Source organism: Diadema setosum, chromosome 18 (genome assembly GCF_964275005.1).
Source record: "Diadema setosum chromosome 18, eeDiaSeto1, whole genome shotgun sequence".
NCBI classification, from domain to species: Eukaryota; Metazoa; Echinodermata; class Echinoidea; order Diadematoida; family Diadematidae; genus Diadema; species Diadema setosum.
Window position 1 is genome coordinate 16,024,681 of NC_092702.1, and position 26,295 is coordinate 16,050,975.

At 40.0% G+C, this 26,295-nt stretch overlaps 1 protein-coding gene across 2 annotated transcripts; it reads left to right on the forward strand.

Moving 5' to 3' along the window:
* Window positions 1-1,294: 1,294 nt before the first annotated feature.
* On the forward strand, window positions 1,295-23,217 carry LOC140242043 (sideroflexin-1-like). 2 transcript variants are annotated; one of them, XM_072321794.1, is made up of 9 exons: window positions 1,295-1,393; window positions 3,617-3,857; window positions 4,590-4,760; window positions 13,705-13,803; window positions 15,369-15,444; window positions 16,318-16,531; window positions 20,414-20,513; window positions 22,095-22,142; window positions 22,561-23,217. In XM_072321794.1, the coding sequence occupies exons 2-9, from the start codon at window positions 3,646-3,648 to the stop codon at window positions 22,655-22,657; spliced, it is 1,017 nt and encodes a 338-aa protein (XP_072177895.1). In that variant the 5' UTR covers window positions 1,295-1,393; window positions 3,617-3,645; the 3' UTR covers window positions 22,658-23,217. The 2 variants fall into 2 exon arrangements, with proteins under 2 accessions (XP_072177895.1, XP_072177896.1); XM_072321795.1 differs by lacking the exon at window positions 1,295-1,393 and adding an exon at window positions 1,639-1,688.
* Window positions 23,218-26,295: the final 3,078 nt, after the last annotated feature.

Consider the following 26,295-nt stretch of genomic DNA (forward strand, 5'->3'; position numbering starts at 1 on the left):
AACGGTAAAAAGAAGAAAAAAAAAGAGAAACAGAATTGTGTAATTTTTCATGCAGACAGAGCACAAGAAATTACTAAATTGTTCGCATTTTTGTATTGTCAATATTGGTCGCAACTATAATTACAAGCACATTGAGAGAGTCGATGATGTTTGAAACAAGGTATCCGGAGACTTTTTTAAAGGGTGATTTAGTATACCAACTCAGAACCTGTTTTCATTTTTGCTTTTGTAGGTTTTCTAGGCCTAAAAGACTAAAATAATCATTGATGCGGAGGATTTTTCCGCTCCAGTTTTCAGTTATGTCCGGTTTGTCCGATATGAGAAATTCCAGTCTTTTGACATTCCCTCAGTTAGACGTTACTTGTTTCCGTTCTCCTACAGTTCTCATTATGTTGAAAGAATATCTAATTAATATATAGGTATCCGTCACTTCATTGACAAACTAATGAGATTCGACTCACTATACAAGTACTCCAAAAATAGAACCTTAATACCTACTAACCTTCTCAACACCATTAAGTCAGAAGAGCTATAGAAAACACAGATTTAAAAAGGAAAAAAAAAAACATGTCTATGGTTTGATTTCACATCCTAGTGGTTCGCTGACCTATACATCCACAACACTTGAGGATGAACAGATAAACAGAAACACAGTTTCCTTCCTCAAGGAATTCTTCTTTCCTTTTCCTTTCTCTCATTTCCTCCTTCTCCTCCCTGTTTAGGCCTCCTCTACCCTTCCTCCTCCTCTTCCTCCTCCCACTCCTCTTCGGCTACTTCCTTTCCCTCTCCCTCTTTCATCCTCTCCTTTTTCATCTAAATAACATGGACCCTTTGATTGCTCTTTCTCTTCTCCCATACGGCCCATCAGCTCCTATTAGTCCTAATCAACCGCCATTTTCACTGACACACATGTTCAACGAGGTCTCATTGGCAACAGAAAAGAAAAGAGAAAAACAAAACATTTCCTGACTGCTATCCTGTCACCTGTCAGTGCTCACTGTTCTGTCGTTGCCCTCCCCCCCCCCCCCCATTTAAAAAAAAAAAGAAAAGAAAAGAAAAGAAAAGGAAGATACTAGTAGAGGTATGGTGGTCACGGCGGCCTGCTTCCGAACCTTGCTTTGCGTTTACAGTATTTTGACAGCAAACCGGTCGAAGGTGGTGCGATGTTGGCCATGGTTCTAGCACCACTCTGTACCGGTACCTGTCACAGTTGAAATAAATTTGTACATGTACCGCACGCAGCGCAGTATACCCCCACACACACGTACAGATACGTACCGGTCGGTGGCGCCGGTATCGGACACGATTGTGAACATCATTCCAGTGTGCAGTGACTGTCGACGAGACGGATAGACATCGTCATATTCACTCATAACTGCTGCCATTGACATCGGTAAGCAGGGAAGACTGACTGATGCTGGTAGAATCTAATCGTAAATGACGGGGATGCCAATGACGGTACCAGCTAAGTTATGCTAAGGGAAGGCGTATGAGTCTCTGCGCACTAGCAGCATTGGTTGGGCCCACTAAACGGGCAAGATAATCATGTCAGTCCCACACGTTGGAAATTGCGCAAGTAGACTGTCGGCCTAGACCTAGCTCTACTTTGAACACAGTTGAATGGCCTGGCCTGTACACTGACACCACATATTCTCTGCTATTCGTATCTGGATCAAGACTGAGTACTAGTAACTTTACTATTATGAACTCTGGATAGACTGGAGTATCGCTCGGCACTTTTATGTAATGTGTGATGTGCAATAATTTATTTAGCTTTAGAATCACAACGCATTTAACGGAGTGCACGCACCGGGTCGCAATATTTTTTTCCCAGGATGGGAAAGTCACTAGTCTAGTGTGTGTAAAGTCTACGGCAGTCTACTCGGGTCGCATATTTTTTTTTCCCAGGATGGGAAAGTCACTAGTGTGTGTAAAGTCTATGGCAGTCTACTGACTAAAAACGTCTGAAACTAAGACTATAGGGAGACAAATTGTGTTTGCATACTTCAAAAGCCCAATGACCACCACATTAGGCAGCTCCTCGCTGTGGCACGATGTGTTAGTGCTCTGATCATGGAGCTACTGTATCAGTGTTTAAAAAATGGACGGTGGTTCGAACCCCACACTGGGTTTTGCTCAACATCTTTTTTCCATTTTTGCTCATAATTTGTAAAGTATAATAAGTTTGTAACGGTTTATTCCGTCAGGCTTATATAGAATAATAAAGTCAAAGACTTGATAGTTATTCTCTATCCAAGTCACCAAGACAAATAAATGCCTTTCCCATCCTGGGAAAAAAAAAAATCACCACCGGGTGACGGTAGCCCGACCACACGCCGTGCGCTAGCCACTTACACTTGTGTACAGCGACAGGGCTGTGTATAGTTACGGGTGACGGTAGACTACTGTACATACACGTAGACTAACGTTAGACAGAAAAGTCCGTCTGTCCGGAGGATGTTTTTTTTTTTATATCATTCTTCATTTTTTCTTTTTATTATTATTATTATTATTATTTATTTTTTTTTTTGGGGGGGGGGGGACATTTATGGCTCTCGGGATTCCGAGAAGCCAGACGCAGTCTCCACGGAATATGTCCCTGACAAACAATATACAGACTGATCTTCCTCAACTTTCAACTCAAGTTCCTGTCAAGACTTCTGAAGTCTTGACAGGAACTTCTGACTAGTAATGACACCATGTTATTTAGGCCCTATATAGACTGGAGCTTAATCTTGTATCTTGTCAGGATCAGGGATATGTTCCGCGGAGACTGTCTGGCTTCACGGTATCCCCTTGACTTGTGCAATGTAGATAGTTCTACAGAGAAGAGCTGTAAATGTCAGAAAATAATAAGGCTGAAAAACCGGACAGACAAATTTTTCTGTCTAGACTGGAGGATACCCTTTGACCTTGCCAGAATTTCACTAACGGTAGAATGATGTGCAAACACCTCTTAACTTAGGCAATCATGCACTGTAAGGGCCTTTATAGACAGAAAGATCCATCCGTCTGGAGGGGTCTTTTATTTTTTTGATGTTATCGCTCTCCTTTGGAGGAGGATAGGAGGGGATCCAGTCTCCTCGGAACATATCCCCGATGACCAGATACAGACCGATCTTTCGGTCAATAAGGCCTTTGTTTAAGCCTAGGGCCTATGAATTTTAGATCTGTTTAATTGCTCGGCAGTGCATTCCCTTTTGTTGTTGTTGTTGTTGTTCTACAGTATGCTGAAATGCTGTTTAGAACAGAATATCAGGATGGTATCTTTACCTCGGCAAGTTGGGCTGACATTGAATGTACATCGTGTACATGTGTAGTATAGTTTTGCCAGTCTTGGTGCTAAGTTGGATTGGGTATTATTCTCCAGCTTTACCACAAATGGACTAGTTGCTGTCAATGTAGCCGTGTTGATCTAATGTTGATAGTCTAATGAGTTTATGACATTCAGGAAGTGGGTGGAGTTTGAGATCCTTTATCATTCCAGAAGCGGAGAACTTAATTTTGTAGTCATTACCATCATTACATATTGAAACTCTAAGCAAGCATAACTTTGCCGTATATTCATGGCTTCAGTACGGGTATGTATTTTTTCTTCTACATACTGTTCAATCAGGAATTGTATCTAGGGTGTAGACACCTAGCATGGCTGACCCAGGGCAGTTTATGGATGGAGCAGCAGCAGCAGATGAGGTGACCAAGCTAACCAAACCAAGGTTGAACCTCGACCTTCCAAAATGGGATCAGAGTACCTACATGGGTAGAGCCAGCCACTTCTTTACTGTCACAAATCCACTCAACCTCCTGCTTACCAACTCACAACTTGAACAAGCCAAGAAGCTGGTCAATCTGTACAAGTAAGTGGCTGAAATATATGGGTGTACTTGAATGTAAGTGAATAGATGTCATCTGGCACTATTGTTTTTAGTTATAGCACTTAGAAGTTATCAATGGCAATGACACAAAAATACAAATGATAATGCACAACAGCCTATTTTATGAGAAAATTTGTTTTGTTACATCAGTGGATCCTATCTACTGAGATTGGTTTGACTCAATTCTTCCCCTTCACATATTTCTATTGACCACAAAACATAAAGTAGCACTGTAATGTGGAGTTTTCATACATATGAAGAAACCTCATTGTTTAATGAATGGTGCATGAATTATTATACTTGAAGGATAATATGGGAGTCATTCTTTGAATCATATTTTTCATTTTTTCAAAGGTGTGATTGTGACTTAATGAGTGTGATCTGTAGTCATTTATATTTGGTAAATGCAGTCAAGGACATTCCATGACTGTAATTGAAAGTGATGATCAATGCAGAAGAATAGCAATTTGTAAATATTTTCTCTTTAGATTTAAAAGTTACATTTGATTTTATGGTGACAATTCATAAAAAAGGCTGAGATTATGATTTTGCAAAGACCAGGCTACTTTGTGATAATTTTGCATATCAATTGTAAAAGGGGTTCTGAGTAGGGCAACAACACTGTCATTTCACCTTAACCACATCAGTCTCTCTGTTTGTTTGTTAGAGTTGTTGTTTTACATGACATGACCAAATCCATTCTGCATCACCCAGGGCTGGACAAGAGCCTCCAGGAGTGACCGACGAGGAAGTGTGGGAGGCCAAGTACCGGTACGACTCGGCGTTCCACCCGGACACAGGAGAGAAGATGCTTCTGATTGGCCGGATGTCCGCCCAAGTTCCCATGAACATGACGATCACTGGTTGCATGATGACGTTCTACAAGTAAGAATCCATCTGCGCATGCTCTGAATTTCCATCTTTGCTGTGTGGCTCTGTTTACTTGTGTACATACAACGTAGATTATGTGCGCCATTAAAGGGCCTGTACAGCGCTGGTTGAGGTGGGGATCCAGGTTTATAACATTTATTTTGGTGAGATAATGAGAAACCTCTTATGAAATATGAAAGAGCGTATAATATCAAGAAGGATTCAACGTTCATTTGATGAAAATTGTCCTTGAAATGGCTGAGATATCCAAAAAAGCGATCCTAATAAAATTGACAGGCCACAACTTTGATTAGGATCTCTTTGTTTTACCTTGTGTTTAGATAGATATCTCAGTCATTTCAAAACCGATTTTCATCAAATAAATTTTTGATTCCCATTAGAATTGTATACTCTTTTAACATTTCATAGAGTGGTTTCTAAATATCTCACAAAACATTACAAGCTAAATCCTCACCTCAGCCAGCACTGTGCAGTTCCTTTATTAGGGATAGTACAGTATTGGTGGAGATGAGAATTTGACTTTTAACTATTTGCGAGATAACAAGAAAACAATTCTATTACGTAATACTCGTATAAGTCTTCAGAGGTTAGCATTTCCCAGGTGTTTAAGGCAGTGAAGTCACATAATGAAATTCAAAGTAGGTAAAAATTCCAGGCAGTCCCAGTTGGCTATAAATACCCGTGTCAGTAAGCAGTAAGCATCTTTTTCAAGTGTGACGGCAGTGAATTATACCAGGGAGGTGAGACACCTCCCTGATTATACATCTCAAACTCCAATGTCTAGTGATCAGGAAGACGACGCTACCTCTCAGCCCCCATCCCCGCGGGGAGATCAGGGCATGGAAGGCCGCCTTGAAGCTCAACTAGAGAGACCGAGATACTCTCCCGCTTCATGGATAGGGCGGCGGCACACCGTGGTAATGACAAACGGCATGCGAGCCATGCCAGCTGGTGCAGGAGAGCTTCTCCTCCCGGCGATTAGTCCGGACATGCGAGCCATGTCCGCGGGGACAGGGGCGCTGCCCCGCCCATCGAAGACTTCAGCGAGCTAGCCATCCCCATCGGCAGCTCAACAGACGACGATAATATTCTCATGTCAGCCTCCTTCCTGGCAAAACTGATTGCGTTGCCCTGTATGGGTGGCCTTGACTCTGCCCTTGTGGTTATGGTCATTTTGACAACCGAATTGATCCGGATGCCATGTCCTTACAGCCAAACTCTTTCAAAGCCTGGTACCAAATTTGATTTTAACTTAAATTCTGATCTCATTTGGGCCAAATTTAAAAATTGGCTGATTTGCTAATGAAGGCAGTCACACTGCCCATATCAGAAGATAGATGCTCTATAAAATCGCGAAGCAAATGCTCAATTGCCATCGAATGCCCAAGCAGTTCTCACACCAAAAAATCGAGAGCAAAATTTGGGCGATCCTCCTTCACGAGGTCTTGGGTCTTGTGAGATCCCAACTTCTACAACAAAATGTAGTGAAGGGACTTCTACCACATAGATAAATCCTTTCTGAAATTCACAGATCATGCACGGATAATCATCCATGCAATTGACACAACGAGAATTTTAACAACTCATGTCACCATCGATGGCCTGACACTCCCGGGCTTTGCTTATCGTATATATGATCTGAGCATGCACCATCGAGGTATCTTGAAACCCCTTCTCAACCCTTCTCAACAACACTTGCGCAGCAAGTCGATTCCACTTGGTAGAAAGTTGTTCAGAAAGACATCTGAGAAAAATTGACAAGTGTCACATAAGCATACATCGTGTGTCATGAATGTCTCTACGCAAGCCAGCAAAAAAAAAAAAAAAAGGATGAGTACTGTCCAAAACCGTTCAGTGCTGGAAATCTCAAGCTCAAGTTTCCAAAGCTGACTGGTCAAAATAATTCCCGAGCCTTGGATATTGGCCACAATATTTGGCTATGAAGCCAATAATTTCATTTTAACCCCATACCAATAAAGTTTTCCTCTACAAAGTGTACATTCTACCGAGGAGGAAAAGGCAACCCATGAAGAATTGTCTCCGAACATTCTCGCAAAGCAAGCTATTAGAGAGATTCCTCACATGGAGTATCAACTCTATTCTAGCGCTACCAAAGACTGGCGGTCTAAGTCCAATCATAAATTTGAAAAACTTGAACAAATTTGTAAGATACGAACACTTCAGAGTGGAACAGTTTCGCTTGATTACGGCCTTAATTTTGCCCCTCCAAAGGGTGCATATTTATCCGTATCCGTTCACCTTGTTCATCAAGCATAGTCTTTCGAATGGAAATACTAAGTAGTATTTTCGCTGCATTCCTTCAGTGCCTTCCATCTGGCCTTAATTCGACCCACAGAATTTCCTTAAAAGTTATGAAACCTGTCTTTGCCTCGGTGAGTAGTGGCATTAGAACAATCACCTATTTCGATGATATCCATATTCTTTCTCACACCAGAGAAGAGTGTCTTGACAAAGCCAATGATCAACTTGTCACCATGGATTTCGACAAATCCAGTTTCAACCCAAAGCACGTCGAGACCTTCCTTGGTTCTCATATTAATTCCCAGCAAATGATTTTCAGTTTTTTCCTCAGAACAAGATTGACAAGGTTACTGCCCTTGGAAATTCAATCTTGTATGGCAACAAAACCAAATTTCGGGATTTTGATGCCTTCCACAAAGAAATTTACATTCTCGTCACTTGGGACTAGAAAAAATAAATCAACTAATGCTCTGCGTAAAGCGGAAGATGACATCGACACGAAGTTTGGTGTCGTTATCTAGTCATGCGATACAAAACATTCTTTGGTGGTGGCTGTCTCGCAAGACAAAGAATTATTTTCCACCTTCATTAGCATGATAATTTCAAGCGATGCTTGCATCTCAGTATGGAGAGTAATTAATTCTGAACAATGACAATTCCTTTGCTCAGAGAGTCTGGAGTGCCAAACAGAATTCCCCGCATAGCAATGTGTGTGAACCTCTTGCAATTCAGAACGGTCTTGAAGCCCTGTGTGGCTCGTGTACAAAAAAATGTGCTTATTCATGATTCGGTCAGACATTTCTGCAGCTAGTAGCATACCTGACCCGAACGAATTCACGGTCAACATTGGAATTGGTGTCTAGCAATTGGATATCAGCTTCACATTCAACAGATGTAGATAATTCTGAAGTTTTCTGCTTGTCTCGCAGAGACATGAACAACTAATTACTATTTTACATGTTTTTCACCACACAATCCACAAACTCTACATATAAGGATTAGCAACACTCCTCATGTCAAATGGAAGCCAAGTTTTATTGCCCTGAATTTTGATGCCTTTTTCCTTACCCTAGAACGTTTTCAGTTCTCCACAAGCTTCAACTGAACAAGGTGACCTGAGCAATCCTCACTGCCCCAATGGTGGCGGCAGCCATGGGTCTCATTATCGCTCAAAATGCGAGTATAGCCCCAACTCTATTACTCCAAGAGAAAATTCTTGCCCCACACCCTCACCCACCGACGAGCCTCCAGCTCACACTAGCCGCCTGCATGGGTGCTCTCTGCTAGCGATGACAAGTGGCAGACGCATCGCATCACATTGCAAAGCTCCTTTCATCATCATGGCGAGACAATACCAATAAACAAAACAAATGAGGGTGCTTGAAGACAGTAGCAATGTCTGTATTCTGAACAATCTTGTGATCCTTTTTAACCCGTCTACAGAACACGTTGTCAACATCTAAGCCTATAGCATAGCTTTTCAACAAAGCCCACTCCACGATTAACTCATAGACCTGCTCGGTCTTCCATACTACCTGAAACCGAGAGCTATGACATAGGCAAACAGCCCCTATAGTCAGACTTATGAAGGGCGTATCTAACTCCGACCCTCGCAAGCCTAAATACAACAACACTTGGGATGTTTCAATTGCTTTGAATCACTTTTTATCGTTTCAAGATACCTATGAACTATAGATTCTTTCGGTGCCTTGAGCCAAAAACCATTTTTCTTGCTCGTTTCGGCAAAACGTACACAAATGCTGAGACATCTAGTTCTTATGACATTACCGGAAGATGATGCCACGTTTGCACATTAGAGATATGGAAGGTATATCTCTAACCAGGTAATTAAAGTGCCTTCTTTTACCTCCAACCCTAAACTCTGTGTTCCGATCAACTCTTCATGAGCATATTAAATGCACAGAACATCTCCAACGAGCAAGTTCAGAAAGCAAACTCATAATTTCTCCGAAACATCCCAACAAATCGGTGACGACAAGCATCTTGGAGCGGAGGCTGAAAGCCAGTCCCTCGCAGCTGCTTGTATAAACACTTAAAATATAACTAATATACTGTCAATAGCTGTACGTATACATCCCTGTACACTGTACTGACTGCTGCATACAATTAGGTATGAATGTATTGTTGCTATGGGAACATGTACCGAGTTTGTTCTGTCTTCGAGATCAGTATGAAAGGGTACCGCAGGACGTACCTCGTGTTCATATACATAAGGATTTGAAAGCACACTCATCCCGCGTTCATCCCAGACTCTGGTCTGGCAAGACACCCACGGATGCTAATATGAAAGTGGTATCACATTCTCAGCTCATAGCTACAGAAGCGCCGCAACTTCTAAACTTTCGCGCATGAAGTATAAAGGTCATAATGAAATCTTGTCCACAACTGACTGGACGAACACTGGTACATTTTGAACCTTCTACCTTCTAACAATTGATTCCACATTAGTTCAACAATTCTCAGTTCTGCTGAGTTAGAACGATACATGTAAATTGTGATAGTATGTGTATACCTGTATATTGGTATCTCAGTTAAGAACAATGTCATAATACGAGTCAGATAAGACACAAGACCATAAATCACGTTACGTTGTGCATTTGAAAATGGCGACACATTATTCGGCCACTCGTTTAGGAGATTCGGTCCACCAAACTGATGAATTTAAACTCTAATATCAACCCAAAATGCAATGGACTTGCCTCTAATTATTGCTGCAATATTACTATGCCGAGTATGAACTGGTTAATGTCTAATTCTTCCTTCAAATGTACATGAATATTAAGGAACATGATTAGGATTATGTCTTGATTGGAAAATCGGTACAAGAGGTCCATTGTATTTGATTAATTTGTCTGTGCGCTATCATGCTTAATCCTGCTCCAGTTAAAGCACGCAAGGTATCAAAATGATATCATACTCAAAACCTATGCCTTGTACCTTATACTAGTAGGTTCTCAAGCAAACTTTGCTCGAGTTCTTCTCTTGTTTGCGACAATGTGTGTCACCATCGATAGACATTCTCTATGCATGAGGAGTCATGACCAAAGTTTCAACCTTTTTGTGAAAACTGTCCATCATCCTTCTTGTCCTCTTGCCCTCACTCATGCCACTAGACTGACTTCTGTACGGAACTTTGAACATGCTAACCTCTGAAGACTTATACGAGTATTACGTAATAGAATTCCTAAATTATACAAGTAATAAGAAGTATAATTAGAATTCTATTAGTAATAATGAAGTATAAGTCGAAGAGGTTCCCACCCAGCATCTCATTTGATCGATACTCTTCAGTTCTGAACCCTCCCTTTACAACACTGTACAGAAGTCAAAACTGGTGGGCCCTTATACTGTATGCTGATGTTCTGCTTAATTGCTTGACTTGAGATGTCCATACGTATAAGAATGCTCCGTGCCTTTGGAACAGCAATGATTGTGCTTTGTTTATTGCTTGTCTGTATGATGAGAAGGACCAGTGAGCTAATTGTCTGCATTGCACCCAATACTGCATGGTGTTGCTGGTCTGTCTATTTAAAGCCGTATTCTCTTTGAAAAGATGCTTACTGCTTACTGACACGGGTATTTATAGCCAACTGGGACTGCCTGGAATTTTTACCTACTTTGAATTTCATTATGTGACTTCACTGCCTTAAACACCTGGGAAATGCTAACCTCTTCGACTTATACTTCATTATTACTAATAGAATTCTAATTATACTTCTTATTACTTGTATAATTTAGGAATTATGATATAGTACAGCGCATACCATTTTAAGAGGAATTCAAAGTTTATTTGATGAAAATTGGGTTTGGAATGACTGAAACATCCAAAAACAAAGTAAAACAAAGCGATCGTAATAAAGTGTGGGTCCCACACTTTATTAGAATCGCTCTTTTTTGGCTATCTCAGCCATTTCAAAACCAATTTTCATCAAATAAACGTTGAATTCCTCATAGAATTACATGCTCTTTCATATTTCATAAGTGATTTCTCATTATCTCACCAAAAAATGTTAGAGACCTGAAATTAGGTCTTAACCAAAACTGTACGATCCCTTTAAGCAAATCTGCTCTTGTGCTTTTACTGATGAATATACATGTGCACAATAATCTTTTTTAGTTCTCTTGTACTATGAAATCCCTACTAGATTTTTTAATATCAAAGACAAATATTCCATTATTTGGGCTGGGAATAATTCAAACTGCTTGTGTTGAAATATTGACAAATTGAGTGGGCAGCATGAAGAGATGTCAGATGAGTACATGAATCTCTTCAAGACTTACTGCTTGCAAAAACCTTAAAGGACAAGTTCGCCTTCATAGACATGTGGGTTTGGTGAATGCAGCAATATTAGTAGAACACATCGTTGAAAGTTTGAGGAAAATCGGACAATTCGTTCAAAAGTTATGAATTTTTGAAGTTTCTGCTCAGTCACGACTGGATGAGAAGACTACTATGGCTTGTGATGTCACATGAGTACAACGATATAAAGAAAGAATAAAGAAAATTCAACATATTTCCATTTTTCTCGCATAACGAAAGAACACTCAACTTCTCTCTTTCAGAAGGCAGGGGGAATAATATTACCCTTAATATACGTCAGTAACAAGTCGAAGAAATGTGCACTTTATTCAGAAAATAAAGTTTTGCGAACTTCTCTTTTTATTATGCCTCCGCCACGAAGTGGTGCCGGAGGCATTATGTTTTCGGGTTGTCCGTACGTCCGTACGTACGTCCGTCCGTCCGCTTTCGTTTACGCGATAACTTGAGTAATATTTACTGGAATTTTACCAAACTTGGTCCAAGTATGAAGTATGATGGGGCAATTATTTGATTAGATTTTGGGTGAAATCGGCTAAAGGTCAAAGGTCAAAGGTCAAGGTCAAATCATGAAATTGTATCCGTTTACGCGATAACTCAAGACTGGGTAGAGCAAATTTCACCAAACTTTGTTGAAGGATGATGTATGATGGGACAATTACTTGATTAGTTTTTCAGTGAAATCGGACAGAGGTCAAAGGTCAAAGATCAAGGTCAAATCCTAAAATTTATCTGTTTACGTGATAACTCAAAACTGGATGAAGCAGCTTTCGCCAAACTTGGTCCAAGGATGATGTATGATGGAACAATTAGTTGAGTAGATTTTAGTGACATTGGCAAGAGGTCAAAGGTCAAAAGGTCAAGGTCAAATGCTACAAATGTTGCAATTTCCCCCATATCTATGCAATGCCCGAAGGTATTTTCTTGAAACTTGTTGTGAACATGTACTACTGCGTAAAGATACTCCAGAGAGAGTTTCATGTCAAAGGTCAAAGGTCAAAAGGTCAAAGGTTAGGTGAAAATGTTGCAATATTACTTTTCTCACAAATGGTTCGATGTATCTTCGTGGAACTTAGTACATATGCATGTACTGTCTGGCAGGGATTATCTAGGGAATTTAGGGGTCATGGGTCAATAGTCAGGGGTCAAAGGTCAAGGTCAACTCCTCAAAATTTTACTATTTCCCTCATATACTAGTACATGCAATGCTTGCATTATTAGTTTCAAAACTTAATACATGCATTACCTAATGGAGATTCTGCGGGAAATTTCCAGCCAGAAGGTCAAAGGTCAAAGGTTAAGGGTCAAAGGCCAGGTTTCAATGGCCCCCCCCCCCAAAAAAAAAAAAATCTATTTTGTTCCGTCATCACACTCTTTCTTCGTACCTTGGAAATTACTCAATGCATAAACTTCCCCAAAATTCCCCAAATATGTGTACCTGCACTTTTAGAAAATTATAGCAAGCCCAGTTCAAAACATTTCTGACAAACCTGTCATTTCAATATTTTGCCAGTTATGTGAAACTATCATGGATCACACATTGTGAAGACATTGTACTATACGCCTATTGGGAGAATCATGCATTATGGCAGAGGCATCAGTCGCCATAGCGACATTTCTAGTTTTCCTTATATCGTTGTACGCATGTGACATCATACACTGTAGTAGTCTTCTCATCCAGCAGTGACTGTGCAGATACTTCAAAAATTCATAACTTTTGAAAGGATTGTCTGATTTTCCTCAAACTTTCACTGATGTGTTCTACTAATATTGCTGCATTCTCTCAATCCTTATGTATATGAAGGTGGACTTGTCCTTTAATCTAGCTGTTTGTGTCTTCATAGTGAAAAAAAAAAAATTATGTGTATATATAAGTACATGTATTTACATACTTTGCAGGACATTCTTCCTAGACTTCTTCTTGACATGATAAAGGTGTAACAAGTTATCACTGAACAGTTCATTACAGTTATGTGTTTTTTTTTTTCATTTAAAGAAAATTCTATTAGTGGAAAAATGAGCAAAGGAAATGGGATTCTGACAGAAGAGAGTAGTGTTTTTGCAAAGTAAGATTCATATCAATGATTTTGCATCGCTGTAAATCATTGATTTAAAATGGAAAGAATTATTATGGAACTGATTAGTGTTGCTTTATCAATTTTTTTTTCTTTCCCTGTGTCATGTCAAGATGATTTGTTTTGTGTTATTGTAAACCATTGATTAAAAAAGGAAACACATGTATTGAACATTGTTTGTATAGAACTGACGAGTGTTATGTACATACATTCTTTATTTAGTTTGTTCCTTCCATGTGTCTTTCTTTCTTGTGGTCATTAGGACAACACCAGCAGTGTTATTCTGGCAGTGGATAAACCAGTCCTTCAATGCAACTGTCAACTACACAAATCGCAGTGGAGACAAACCCATCCCTGTCTCGTGAGTGGAAAGCATGCTAGCTAAGTGTCTCAATGTCAAGGCAACAGCATGAATGTTTGCATAGATTATAGAGAAAAAAGAATCACCTATCACTTCTTCACCCTTATAATGTTGTAGACATTAAAGCAGCCAAGAAAACTGGAAAGTAGGGTGAGTTGGGTAATGTAAACAATCTTGACTGTTGCTGAAACATATGTTTTGTTTGTTTGTTTGTTTGTTTGTTTTTTTATAGTTAAAACCAGCTTCTGTGTTTTTTTTTTTTTTCAATTCAACCAAACCCCTATGTTTATGAAATATGCAACTATGTTTTGAGTTTGGCAAGTACTGACTCTTCTATTAAAATGGCAATAATCAGTCCACCATATGTGTGTTTGTTTGCTCTTTCTCAAACAGCACCATTAAGTTGGAAGAATACAGGTTGTAGGGCATATCACTGACTGTTTTGTTTGTTATACCTCAGGAGTACCTCAGACAAGCCTTGAGCATTTCAGGAGTCTTGTGAAATGCAAGCACTGTGCAGATTTGAGTGCACTGCAAAACCCATGTGCATGCTACCGGCATCTCAGCATATTGATAAAAAGGGTGATGGTTGGGGGGGGGGGGGGTGGGAGGAGGATGATTAGGGCTCTGGGACAACAGGGGATGTTATGTGATGTGAAATGTGATATAACTAAAACATATCAAATATTTGAACAGTTGTGCATTGTGGGTTGGGAGCAAAGAAGCACAAAATAGTGGATGTTGTAGTGACTTTGATCTGATCAAAGTAGACTGTAGACTCTGTCAATGTTTGCAGTGCAGGTACTGATGGATGTGACTGCCAACATGATTTTCTCTATCTGTGGCATGCAAATGCGAAACCAATGCTGACTGTTCAAAACAACTTTGGGATGGCTTTTTCAGTTATTGGTCAGCATTGTTTGGAAAAGTTCTTGTCAGGTTATCATTTTACACTTCCATAAGCCATATGAGTGGTAAATGGAGAAGAGATGATGTCAAATGGAAGAAATAGGTCTACAAGAAGAAAAAAAAAAAAAAATTGGTGTTGGTTTAGGTTAAGCTTTCAAACTTAGATTTAGATAGAAGAAGGATCATTCCTTGCTGAGATATTCAAGAACCAGAAATTTACACTGTTGAAGCGAAATGCTTATCAGAGATGTGTATGCTTGCCAAGAAATTATCAAAACCCTATAACAGTATTTTGGTTTTTGTTGCAGTTCACAATTCGTTCTCCATGGTCACTTCCTAATGCTGAGACTTGAGCCCTTGCCTCTACATTATGGACAGATTTCAAGATAGAATTTGCTGGATTTATTTTCTATTAAGATTTAGTTTCATCACCATGGTAGAAATATTCTAATGAAAGCAGCAATCAAATAAATGCCACAGGGTACATGTTGTAATGACACCAACAAGAGTAGTAAATTGAATAATAATATGGAATTAAGTAAAGACATGTTTACTCATATTGCTTGACCATAAAATGGTCTGTGCATTTTAAAGAACTTTATTTCAGTGTATCACTATAGAGAATGAAACTTAACCGTTGTTTCATTCTCATGTAGCCAGCTTGGAAAGTCCTATGTGCTTGCCACAACAGGAGCCGTAGTAACAGCAGTAGGGCTCAACAGTATTGTCAAGGTGAGATGTGATGGTCTTTGGCCTATGTTTACATCATGAAGCTCAGTCTGTATGAAGTTTGGTGCTACCCTGCACAGGGTTTGTTGCTACACTGCACTTATAATTTGTAGCCATTTTTGTACATATTTTAAGTATCTAAGCACAATACATTTCTTATTCCAATATTTTTGTGTTCGTACCCATAGGAATAAACTTGGGTCTATCACCTTTGGCTGTACAGAAGAAGATATGTAAAGATTCCCTAATGGGGGGGGGGGGTAGCTTTATGATCCCCTGGATAGGGAGAAGATGATGACTGAAATTTTGCAGTGTTTTTGGACCTCATGAGCTCTGGCTCAAGACAGTTATGTGCAGTCATGTTTTTTGAACATCTCTGTGTTATCTACACCTAAGGATATTTGTTCTGTGCATGATTGTAGACTACTAGTAATGAAATTTGATAGGAACCATTGAAGAGTTCTTTTATTTCATATTTGCTGCTCATGCATTAAACTTACAAACATCAAGTGTCCATGTGAATTCTGTGAATATCATCATTAATCCGTTGAAGACGAGTACTGAGAATACTCAGGAGATGTCTATGGGAAATGTGTGTTATACACTTAGTGTAGCAAAATCAGTCCATCCTCAACGGGTTGATAACCAAGATAAAAAGTCGTAAACATCTGACACAAGCACAAAATGATTTGCTTTTGTTATGGTTGCTTTTTACTCTTTTAGAATAAAATGATGCCAAAAATGGAATTCTGCTTCCCCAGTCATAGATTCCTTCATGTAGATTCCTTAAAAGGAGGGGATAAAAACGTTGCCTGAGGTATATAGGTGCCTCAATGATATCCCTTTCCCATGTCCTTTTGACCTTTTGTGGGCCAGTCTGCCCCACCTCTGGTGGGACGGTTTGTACCCTTTGCGGCGGTGGCTGCTGCAAACTGCATCAACATACCCATGATGAGGAGTGAGGAGCTCGTCAATGGTATCCCCGTCTTCGACGAGAACGGCAACCGCATCGGCAACTCCAGGAATGCAGCCAAGAGTGCCATCCCCCAGGTGGTCATTTCGAGAATTTTCATGGCGATGCCGGGAATGGGTGAGTGCCCTCAACACTCAATTGACTTTTTTTTTAATCTCTCTCTCTTTTTTAAAGGTAATAATGTTTCATCAATGTACAGAATTGTGAGATCTCATCTATCTTTCTTTGTTGCAAAGGTGACACATGCTGACTCTCCTGTATATTTCTATCAATATATATAGAGTTTTGTATCTCCCCACTGCTCAAAAAAAAATGTATAACTAAAATAAATGACCAAATAACCAAACAAACAAAGAAATAAGCAAACGTTGTGAGAAAAGAGATGACAGTGAAAAGTTTAATGGTGAATGAAATGAATGTAGATAGCTAGGAGTTTGGAATAAGACATTCCATGTTCCTGCTCTGGTCGTTTGTTGCTATGGTTTTCTCTTTTCTTTCTGGGGGGGGGGGGGGGTTAATCCGTGGATGCACAGAGTCAGTGTTTTTTGAGGTTAACAAATTCTATGGCTGATGTTGCTATCGTTAGTGCATTGCAGGCTGTGTGTGCTATCATGTCAATGTTTATGTGGGTTTTCTAAGAACAGTGTGCTACGTGAACCCCTTTATTTCTGACTAGTAGAGGGAGAGTATGTAACTTGTTATATGTACTGTGTACCAATGGTAAATCGCACACAGATTTAATTTTTGGTGTGTGGTATTCACAAAGGATAAATGCTACATACATTTTCCGTCCTTGATAAGTTACTCATTCCATTCCTCAGTAGCCAAAAGGCAGTTCTGTCTATATCACATCTAAATTCTGTGTCATTGGGTAATATGTGTGAATATGTATTCATGAATATCATTACAGTGCGCTCCCGTTATAACGAAATGATCGGGACCGGCAGTTTTCTTTCGTTATAACGAAATTTCGTTATAACCGAACAAATACAATATATAACGAAAACAAGGAACCACGTATATACATCATAATGTTTGCTGAATACTCATCATACACTGGAAATTAGCTATGTGAAATGGAATAACTGTATTACAATAACAAACGCAAGTTCCCCTCAGAAACTGTGCGTGACACAAGGAGCGAACACAGTGGTGTGAAGCGTTCACCCATGAAGAGACGCTATAAATGCTTGTTTCGCTACGTATTTTTGAAAGCAATTCGCGTTTCGTTATAACGGAGCACATTTCCTTTGTTTTTCTTTGTCTGTGGCGCTCGGATAAGACTTCGTTATAACGGAAATTTCGCTATAACCGTGTTCGTTATAAGCGAATTGCGTACCATAGACTTTAATGGTGATAATTTTGGGACCAGAAGATCTACTTCGTTATAACGAAATTTCGTTATAACCGTGTTCGTTGTAACGGGAGTGCACTGTATACTGCTAGGAATATGTCACAGTTCTCTGCACATCTTTTAACATGACAGTAAACTGCTCTTTCATTTTGTCTCCAAGATTGTGGGGGGGGGGGTATCCAGAAACAGTGCATTTTATTTAAGTAATCAGGTTCTATGTTAAAGCTGCTTCCTTTTTTTCTTCTCTTTTTTTATCTAAAGGAATATACATTTGTAGGTACTTCAGGGAACTTAAGGCACTGCCATTCACAATACAGTGTATATAAACACAAATAAGCCTGAGAACTTGACAGATGTTCACTGATAAGTGATAAGAACTACAGGGTTAGGAATCTAAATTTGCTCTTGCAGTGTTTAGACTGACTAAGATTACCCATAAAGCAGACCTGCCAAGTCTCTCTGATTGTGCAGGAGGCTTTCTGGAAAAAATGAACTATTTCATTGAGTCCCCACAAGAGGATGTGAAAGCCTTCCTCATTACCTCTGCCAAGGAAGGAGATTATATTTTCATCGGCGTTTGTACATTGTATGTTTGCTATTTTGTTGTTTGTCTGTCTGTGTGCAAAATAACTCAAAAAATTGTGAATGGATTTGAATGAAACTTCCAGGAAAAGCTGATGTTGACACAAGGAACAAATAATTAAATTTTGGTACTGACCCAGGAATTCTTATGGATTTTTTAATGGATTTTTAGCTCACCTGAGCCGAAGGCTCAAATGAGCTATTGCGATCGCTCATCCGGCGTCCGCCGTGCGTTGTGCGTCGTGCGTTGTGCGTTGTGCGTCGTCCGTCGTGCGTACACTTTTTACATTTTCATCTTCTTCTTGAGAACCCCTTGACTGATTTTCACCAAACTTGGCAGGTAGCATCCCTAGGGGGATAGGATCTCAATTTGTTCAAGTGGGCACCATACCCCACCTGGGGGGGGGGGCCCCCAGAGGGGCCCAAACCCCCCAAAATTAAGAAATCTTTAAAAATCTTCTTCTCTAGAACCACAAGTGATAGAGCTAAGTTAATACTATGAATTAGTACATTGATGACTGTAGTTTCAAGTTTGTTCATGGCAGAATCAGGGGTGCCCCCCCCCCCCCCTTGGGACCCAGGGGAGGGGGTGGGGATGGGTCCTAATGGGGCCCAAATTGTACATCTTTATCTTTTTCTTGAAAATGCCATTATGAATTTTCACCAAAGTTGGCAGGTACTATCCCTAGGGGGAAAGAATCTCATTCCCATCAAATGGGCACCATGCCCCACTTGGGGGGCCCCAGGGGGCCTAAATTTGGACCGAAATTGTAAATTTTCATCTTCCTTGAAAACCCTATCACAAATTTTCACCAAACTTGGCAGGTAGCATCCCTAGGGGGATAGAATCTCAATTCCATCAAATGGGCACCATGCCCCACCTGGGGGTCCCAGGGGTCCCCCCCCCCCCCCTGTAAGGAATCTTTACAGATTTTCTCTGGAACCAGAAGTGATTGAGCTAAGTTGATACAATGAGTCAGTATATTGATGACTGTTGTTTCAAGTTTGTTCATGGAAAAATCAGGGGTGCCCTGCCCCCCCCCCCCCACCCCTTGGGACCCAAGGAAGCTTGATAGGATGGGGGGGGGGGGGGGGGGGTCCAAATTTGGGCATAAATTTTTATCTTGCTGAAAACAACATAATGGATTTTCACCAAACTTGGCAAGTAGCATTCCCATGGGGATAAGATCTCAAAGTGTTTGAATGGGCACCATGCTTTCCCTGGGGGCCCCAGGGGGTCCAAACCTCCTAAATTAATGAATATTCAATAATATTTTTCTCTAGTTCTAATCAAAAGTGATAGGGCTTTAATTTAAGTCTTTTTTTTCCCAAGCTGCATAATCCAACATTCTATGAAGTACAGTGTACTTGGTAGGTATTTTTTACCAGTGTGATGGAATATGTAAATGGACACCATGCCCCCACTCTCAAAGCTACCCCCACCATAAGTTTCCAATGTTCTCGGGTAAGAGTCTGCAAGAATGCATGGAAGGTGAACTTGCTACACTCAGGTGAGCGCATGACCCCGGGGTCTCTTGTTTATCTTTTGACAGATAGGGTCAATGAACTTTTGAGTTCAAGCTGCGTATATTTTAAATGTGCATGCTTGCACTAAAGCGCAGTCTCTGCTTGGGCGAGGTGCCACATAGCTGGAAGCTGATGGTGTAACAGAAATCTATATTGGGAAATTGTGTGATTTTCAGCATGCATAAAAAGGAGTGGAAATCACTCGTCTTATGGAAGAACAAGATCGAGTGGTGGAAATTAGCTGCTCGGCGGAGGTTTGCGCTCTCAGAGTACTTTTATAGTTTAGACATTGTTATGATGTAGTGAGACACATGTAGCAAGCGTTTACCTCCCTGACAGCTTAATATAGTAGTCATCCTGATTTTGATATGTTGATGTTCAGCAGCCTTGGTAAAGTGCACTTGGTTAACATTCTTGACAATTTCATGAAAGAATGAGGGGAAAAAAAAAGAAATTTGCCATCCTTATTGATTTTTCTAACATTGATAATGTAGATAATCATGAGGTGACTAGCCATATTTATATTCTCCTTGCAGTTATACCAGCCATAATCATGAATCGCCTTGACAAGGGAACTCTCCTTAAGCGCTACCCCTTCCTCAATGCACCCATCCAAGTGTCGCTGGTCGGACTCTTGTAAGTATTAAAGGGACTGTACAGTACTGGCTGAGGGATTCATGTTTTGAACTTTCCTAAGTGAGATAATGAGAAACCTCTTATGAAATATGAAAGAGCATGTAATTTTAAGAAGGATTCAACGTTTATTTGATGAAAATTTGTTTTCAAATGGCTGAGATATCAAAAAAAAGTGATAATAGTAAAAGGCGACAGGTCACGCCTTTTATTAGGATCTCTTTATTTCACCTTGTTTTTGGATATCTCAGCCATTCCAAAACCGATTTTCATCAAATAAACTTTTGATACCCCTTAGAATTACATGCTCTTTGACATCTCATAGAGTGGTTTCTGAATATCTTGCAAAACGTTAAATGCAAAATCCTCACCTCGACCAGAACTGTACACACCCTGTAACTCGTTCCTCCTACAATTCTCCAAGGGCCTTCAGTAATGCCCCCAAACGAGATTCTTTTTGCAGGTCGACAGAGAACTGACAGGTTGGTAAGCCACCTGTGCGATATCAATGACAAGCTACCATACTCTCTAAATGTTTACCATGAGCACTAGGCATGACGATCACTACGTTTCCATAGTTTAAGAGATCATACCGTACAATGGGTAGGTCAGTGTGACTAAATAGAAGACTTACTGAAGGTGCCTTTGACAGCAACCACCATTGCTATAAAACATTATTGACTGGCAAATAGATAAGGCGAGGCATACTTCAAACAATGCCAACAGAGAGGGTTAGAGCCAGCCGTGAGGTATTGTTTTTTAAAGGACCTCATGCTGCCGTCACACACTGACAGCTGTTTGTGAAGAGCAATAGAGTAATAGAGAGCCAAAGCTGGCAACAAAGCTGTATTGTGTCTCTAAGTCATCAGTTATGAAGTTATTCACTTAGTCATTTTAACCAGTGAAATTGCTCGATTTTTCAATTTCAAAGGTGGCTTTTGCCGTGAAGCTCTGGTAACAAAATTAAAATTCTAACTGATCTCAAAAAGTCCCCTCGCTAGGTCTTGAATTGAGCTGGTGGCTTGACTAGTCTTATATAATGTCCCTTTGGTTTACTCCTCCTCCAATTAGTACAGCAAAAAGGTCTTTGACAGAGGCTAGCCGTGAGCTTAACATGCATGCATCCATGCCATAAAGACATGAAAATGTCAGTCAGTCTTGTCGTTTACTGTAAACATGAAATTTTTACAGAGTGCTCTTTTGAACAGGTGCAGCAGTAGAGGCATGGAAATACTTTAGGGAGGTACAAATGTATTGTGATATTTACATATCAATGTTCTTCAAAACAAATTTACAGACAATTGAAATTCACTGAAATTGAGCTCAGTTGAAAAATCACTTGCGCCAATAGATGAAAATGGATTGAGTCTAGTGGTGATGACCATCGTATGCTGTTTCAGAACATCTTGTCAGTCTAGTGGATGGATACCCAATAATGTTCATGATAATTTATACTTGTGGTTCTCCAAAAGTCCTTTTCCAATTATATTCCAAGCTGGCTTCTTGTAGCAGAGTAAGATCTTTGAAGAATGAAAGTTTGAACATGTTATTGTTTACAGACATTCCTTTACTTCCTGTCGACAGGTTGGCTTTTGCAACACCCATGTGCTGTGCTTTGTTTCCACAGAAGAGGTCAGTATTCAAGATGTTTGTATGATGGCTTTCATTTCAAACAAATGTATGTTGGTAATGTCCAGAGTGAAATCGATTCTTTGAACATTGTGTATTATTCATGCTAGTACTAAGCAGCTGGCATCTTTTCTCTTTTTTTTAATGTGATTGATCATCATTTAAAGATGAGTGCAAAGACATGCAAAAGAAAATTTGTAACTCAGTTGATATGAAATAATGTTGATATGTAGGTCTTGTTGGCCAATTTTAGACTATAGTTCTGCTCTATTTTACCTGGATTTGCTTATATGCTTATTTGCTTTTACCTATCAAATATTGTTCTTGAATTTGAATTGAAGTTGTTTTGAGAACCAGCAAAAAGAAGGTGACAGATTTTGTGATGTGTTTTTAATGTTCTCATCTTGCTACCATTTTCTAGCTCCCTCGCTGTGAGCAGTTTGGAGACAAACCTACAAGAAGAGATCGCCAAGCGAGGTGGGGGAATCGAGTACGTCTACTTCAACAAGGGTCTATGATGTCTCCTCACAGACAACCTCCCATGTCTATCTCTCTCTCTCTTAACCCCTTAAGGGCTAGCCCCACCTGTACTGGGGACTGGTGTCTATGGAAAGTGTGTGTAATAGCCGAATTTGATGGTGTGCAATGGGTTAGTTTTGAGGGGAGTGTGTGCTGGGACTGTACTGGGATCCCTATTTTAAAGGCTACCTCTGCATGCTTCCAGGGGGACAGAGTTCGTAACCCTTCTTTGCCACACAGAATGGGCAAGGCTAACATTGTGTCCTCGCTGGTTGGTATTCATTGTGAAGAGATCAGGTGCAATGTTCCAATTATGTTGCATGTGGGAACATCCAGGAGGGCCCGATAGTGCTGTGTCTATGTTGTTACATTTCAGTGGAAGAGGCATGTATCTGATGGGAACAGATTTTTATGGGCTTATTGTTGCACCTATGAACTCGCCATGTGTCTGCCAGATCTATAGCTGATTTTCTCAAAGATATCATACATGGTGAAACATTGCATAGAGGTTTGAAGATCATGTATACATTACTGTGTTTGTGTATGTGTGCTGCGGGGGGGGGGGGGGGGGGGGGGGGGTTGTTCATACTTCGGTAAAGTCACTATTTGTTGATATGGCCTGGAACTAAAATGTGCTTTCGAAGTAGAAGCTACCAAAGCCCCCTTGAGCCATCAACACTATGAAAAAAAGCAGCTAGCATATGATGATGGAGTCAATTTTTTTTATCATCGGTCTCACTTATATTGCTTGTGGATTGCTCTCTACAGAGTGGCGTCTCTCTTTTGAATGAATTGTGGAATTATAGGTAAAAATGTTCTGTAGTGTGGTGAGTCACAAGAACACTATTTTTATCCTGCCAAGCATGAATAGTGAGTCCTAGTAAGATATTGATTCTTGCCTCAAATTAAAGATTGTGAAGCTGGTAAATCTGTCAAGACATAATTATTGTGAATATATTCAGGGATTTTTGCTCAACATCAGTGTGAATTATAGAGTGCATAAGTCTCCAGTGGAAGTGGAGGTAAGCGTATAAATATAAATATGTTGTTACTTATGTTGGCCAACGTTATTCCTTCTTTTATTTCCCTAGAGTTATTATGCAGATGGGTAATGAATGGGTTCTAATGGGTTTGTGGAATTTCGTGTCCGGAAGTTAGCTCATAATGTACAATGCTTTTTTTTTTTTTATTAAATTGAAAATCTTGGAAATATATATGACATGTTTGAGGAGCAGAATTCGTTTGTAAACATGTAATACAGTGTATGTTAAAAGACAACTGTCGTAAACTGCTAATTGAGCTTGTAATGCGCAGTGATTTTGAGGGGAGGTGGGGGGGGGGGGGGGACAACACCTCTCTGTGTATGCCTAAGACTGCTCAAGCCTGTCATGTACCCACACCTCCATTTCGTTAGCCCTTAAAAGTCCTATCAGGAGGTTGATGAACCCTAGCTTTATTTTTTGGTCTTCCAGTTGCTTTACTCTGTGCATGCTGGGCATGATGATTCCAATTCAGGCTTTATACATGTAGAGTGCAGAAATGTTGATGTCACAGTCTATTGTTATACAGTGCACTCCTGTTATAACAAGCATGGTTATGATGAAATTCTCATTACAACGAAGTTAAAAATCAGTTCCCAAAATTATCATATACATGTATATATCTTTATATACTTTACTGTTCGGATATAACAAAATTTCAAAATAAAGAAAGAACACCGCTAGTCCTGAGGACTTCGTTATGACACGAGTCCGCTGTAACATGGGTTGGAACTAGGTGCATGCATAAACACTTGGGACAGATGAGGTTGTTTAGAACCCGTTTCCATGGTGATGAATGGCTAGGATATCACACTTTAGTACTCTATTGGTTAATGTACTAATGGCTGAAGCATTGAGTATTTCACAACTTGCAGCACCTTGGGAAAATCATTTGTATGGTGCTGCCAGGTTGAGGGGGGGAGGGGTGTAACTTGTCGTGGACAATATACAAATGTGTTTCACCATGACTCCAAAATCATGATTGCTGTGAACTATGGGTGCTTCGTGAAATTTGCAGTTACATTTGAGAAAAGGCAGAAAATGGTAATTATAAACAAATTGCTTATTTTAGCTCTTCCTCCCATTACTTCTCAATTTGTTTTGTGTATGTTGCTTAGGTACTGATATGTAATGCTCGTATGATGAATCAGTTATTGGGTGTGCATTCTTTTCTTTTTTTTCCTGGCGTTGCATTTTGTTGTTAGGCTGATTTGTGTGATTGCCGTAGGTTTTGTTGATGCCGTCACTTTCGTAAATTTGCACTGCCCCAAACAAACTAAGAGACCACACAAATTTAGATCACCGTGTTCATATGCAGATTTGACACTGTTAATCTTGAGGTCAGAATTGTGCCAATATTGCGATGTGTGAGTTGATTTGTCTGAGGGAATCTGAATTTCAAAGCGTCGTAAATGTATTTTGTACAATCATGACGAAATGTGTACTGTTCTACTGGGTGTTGAGTTATATTGCTACGTGTGCACATTCATTGCTTCAGTAGCCGTTTGCAAAAGGCAGCTCACTATAATTTCAGCACGCGCACACAGAGAGCAACGGACTTGTACACACAGCGCGCGACCGGCGAGCTGCGAGAGTGGCGAGCTCGCTCCGATCCGATCGCTGTGAGCGTGCGAGTCCGTTACGAGCTGCCTTTGCAAAAGGCTATTGCTTCAGGGAATTCAAATGATTTCTGATGTACTATGTATCAAGTAAATTAAAGTGTGCATATTTGAATACATGTATTTGCCAGTGATGTTATCCATGCTAAAATGCTGCATTGCATGTATATCATACCAGCCATTCAAAAGCACAACCAGAGTAATTATTAACCATTATAATGAATATATACATGTACACACACCCATTATAATGGCTTATTAATACAGAATGTCCTTGCCACCATTGTGAGAATAGATACATGTACATGTATACAGTGTATGTACACTCCGTGAGTGTGGAATGGGGTATTCACATACTATTATCTTTTCAGTGTGAATCAATGTGCCCACACCTCATGAAGAGCTGGTGCAGTAATGTTGTACATCTACCATTATATCTCCATCCTGAACTTGTGACTTGTGTGTGAAATGATAGAAACTTCCACCTTGTTTGTCTTTATTGTGCACACCACATGTATTAACACAGACACCCCCCATTTATTTGTGATTTATCCACTTAAGAGCACAGCTCACCTAATTATACCAATAAAACACAATTTACAAAATATGAATAAATCTGAGTATGTCCACAGGGTAAGGGGAGCAAGTAAAGGGGGAAATCGTATGTTTATAACGTGTATGAAAGCAGATTCACTCAATGGTATAGAAGATGTTCATCATAAAGTTTCACTTTAGACCAAACTGATGCATATCGGAACATCGGTTCCCCATCTTATCACCCCCAAAAGGTTGGACTGTGAGATGGTTCCTATCACTCGTTACAAAACGACTGTCGAATATGATAAACTCAGATTTGTTTGTTGCCTGTAATCTGATGATAGGGGCTACATTCTTGTGACAATGTCAGTGCTTTGTGTTGGCATCTTAAATCCTTGGCGGAGCGGGAAGGGATAGTGTCCAAAAATAATCATTGAAGTA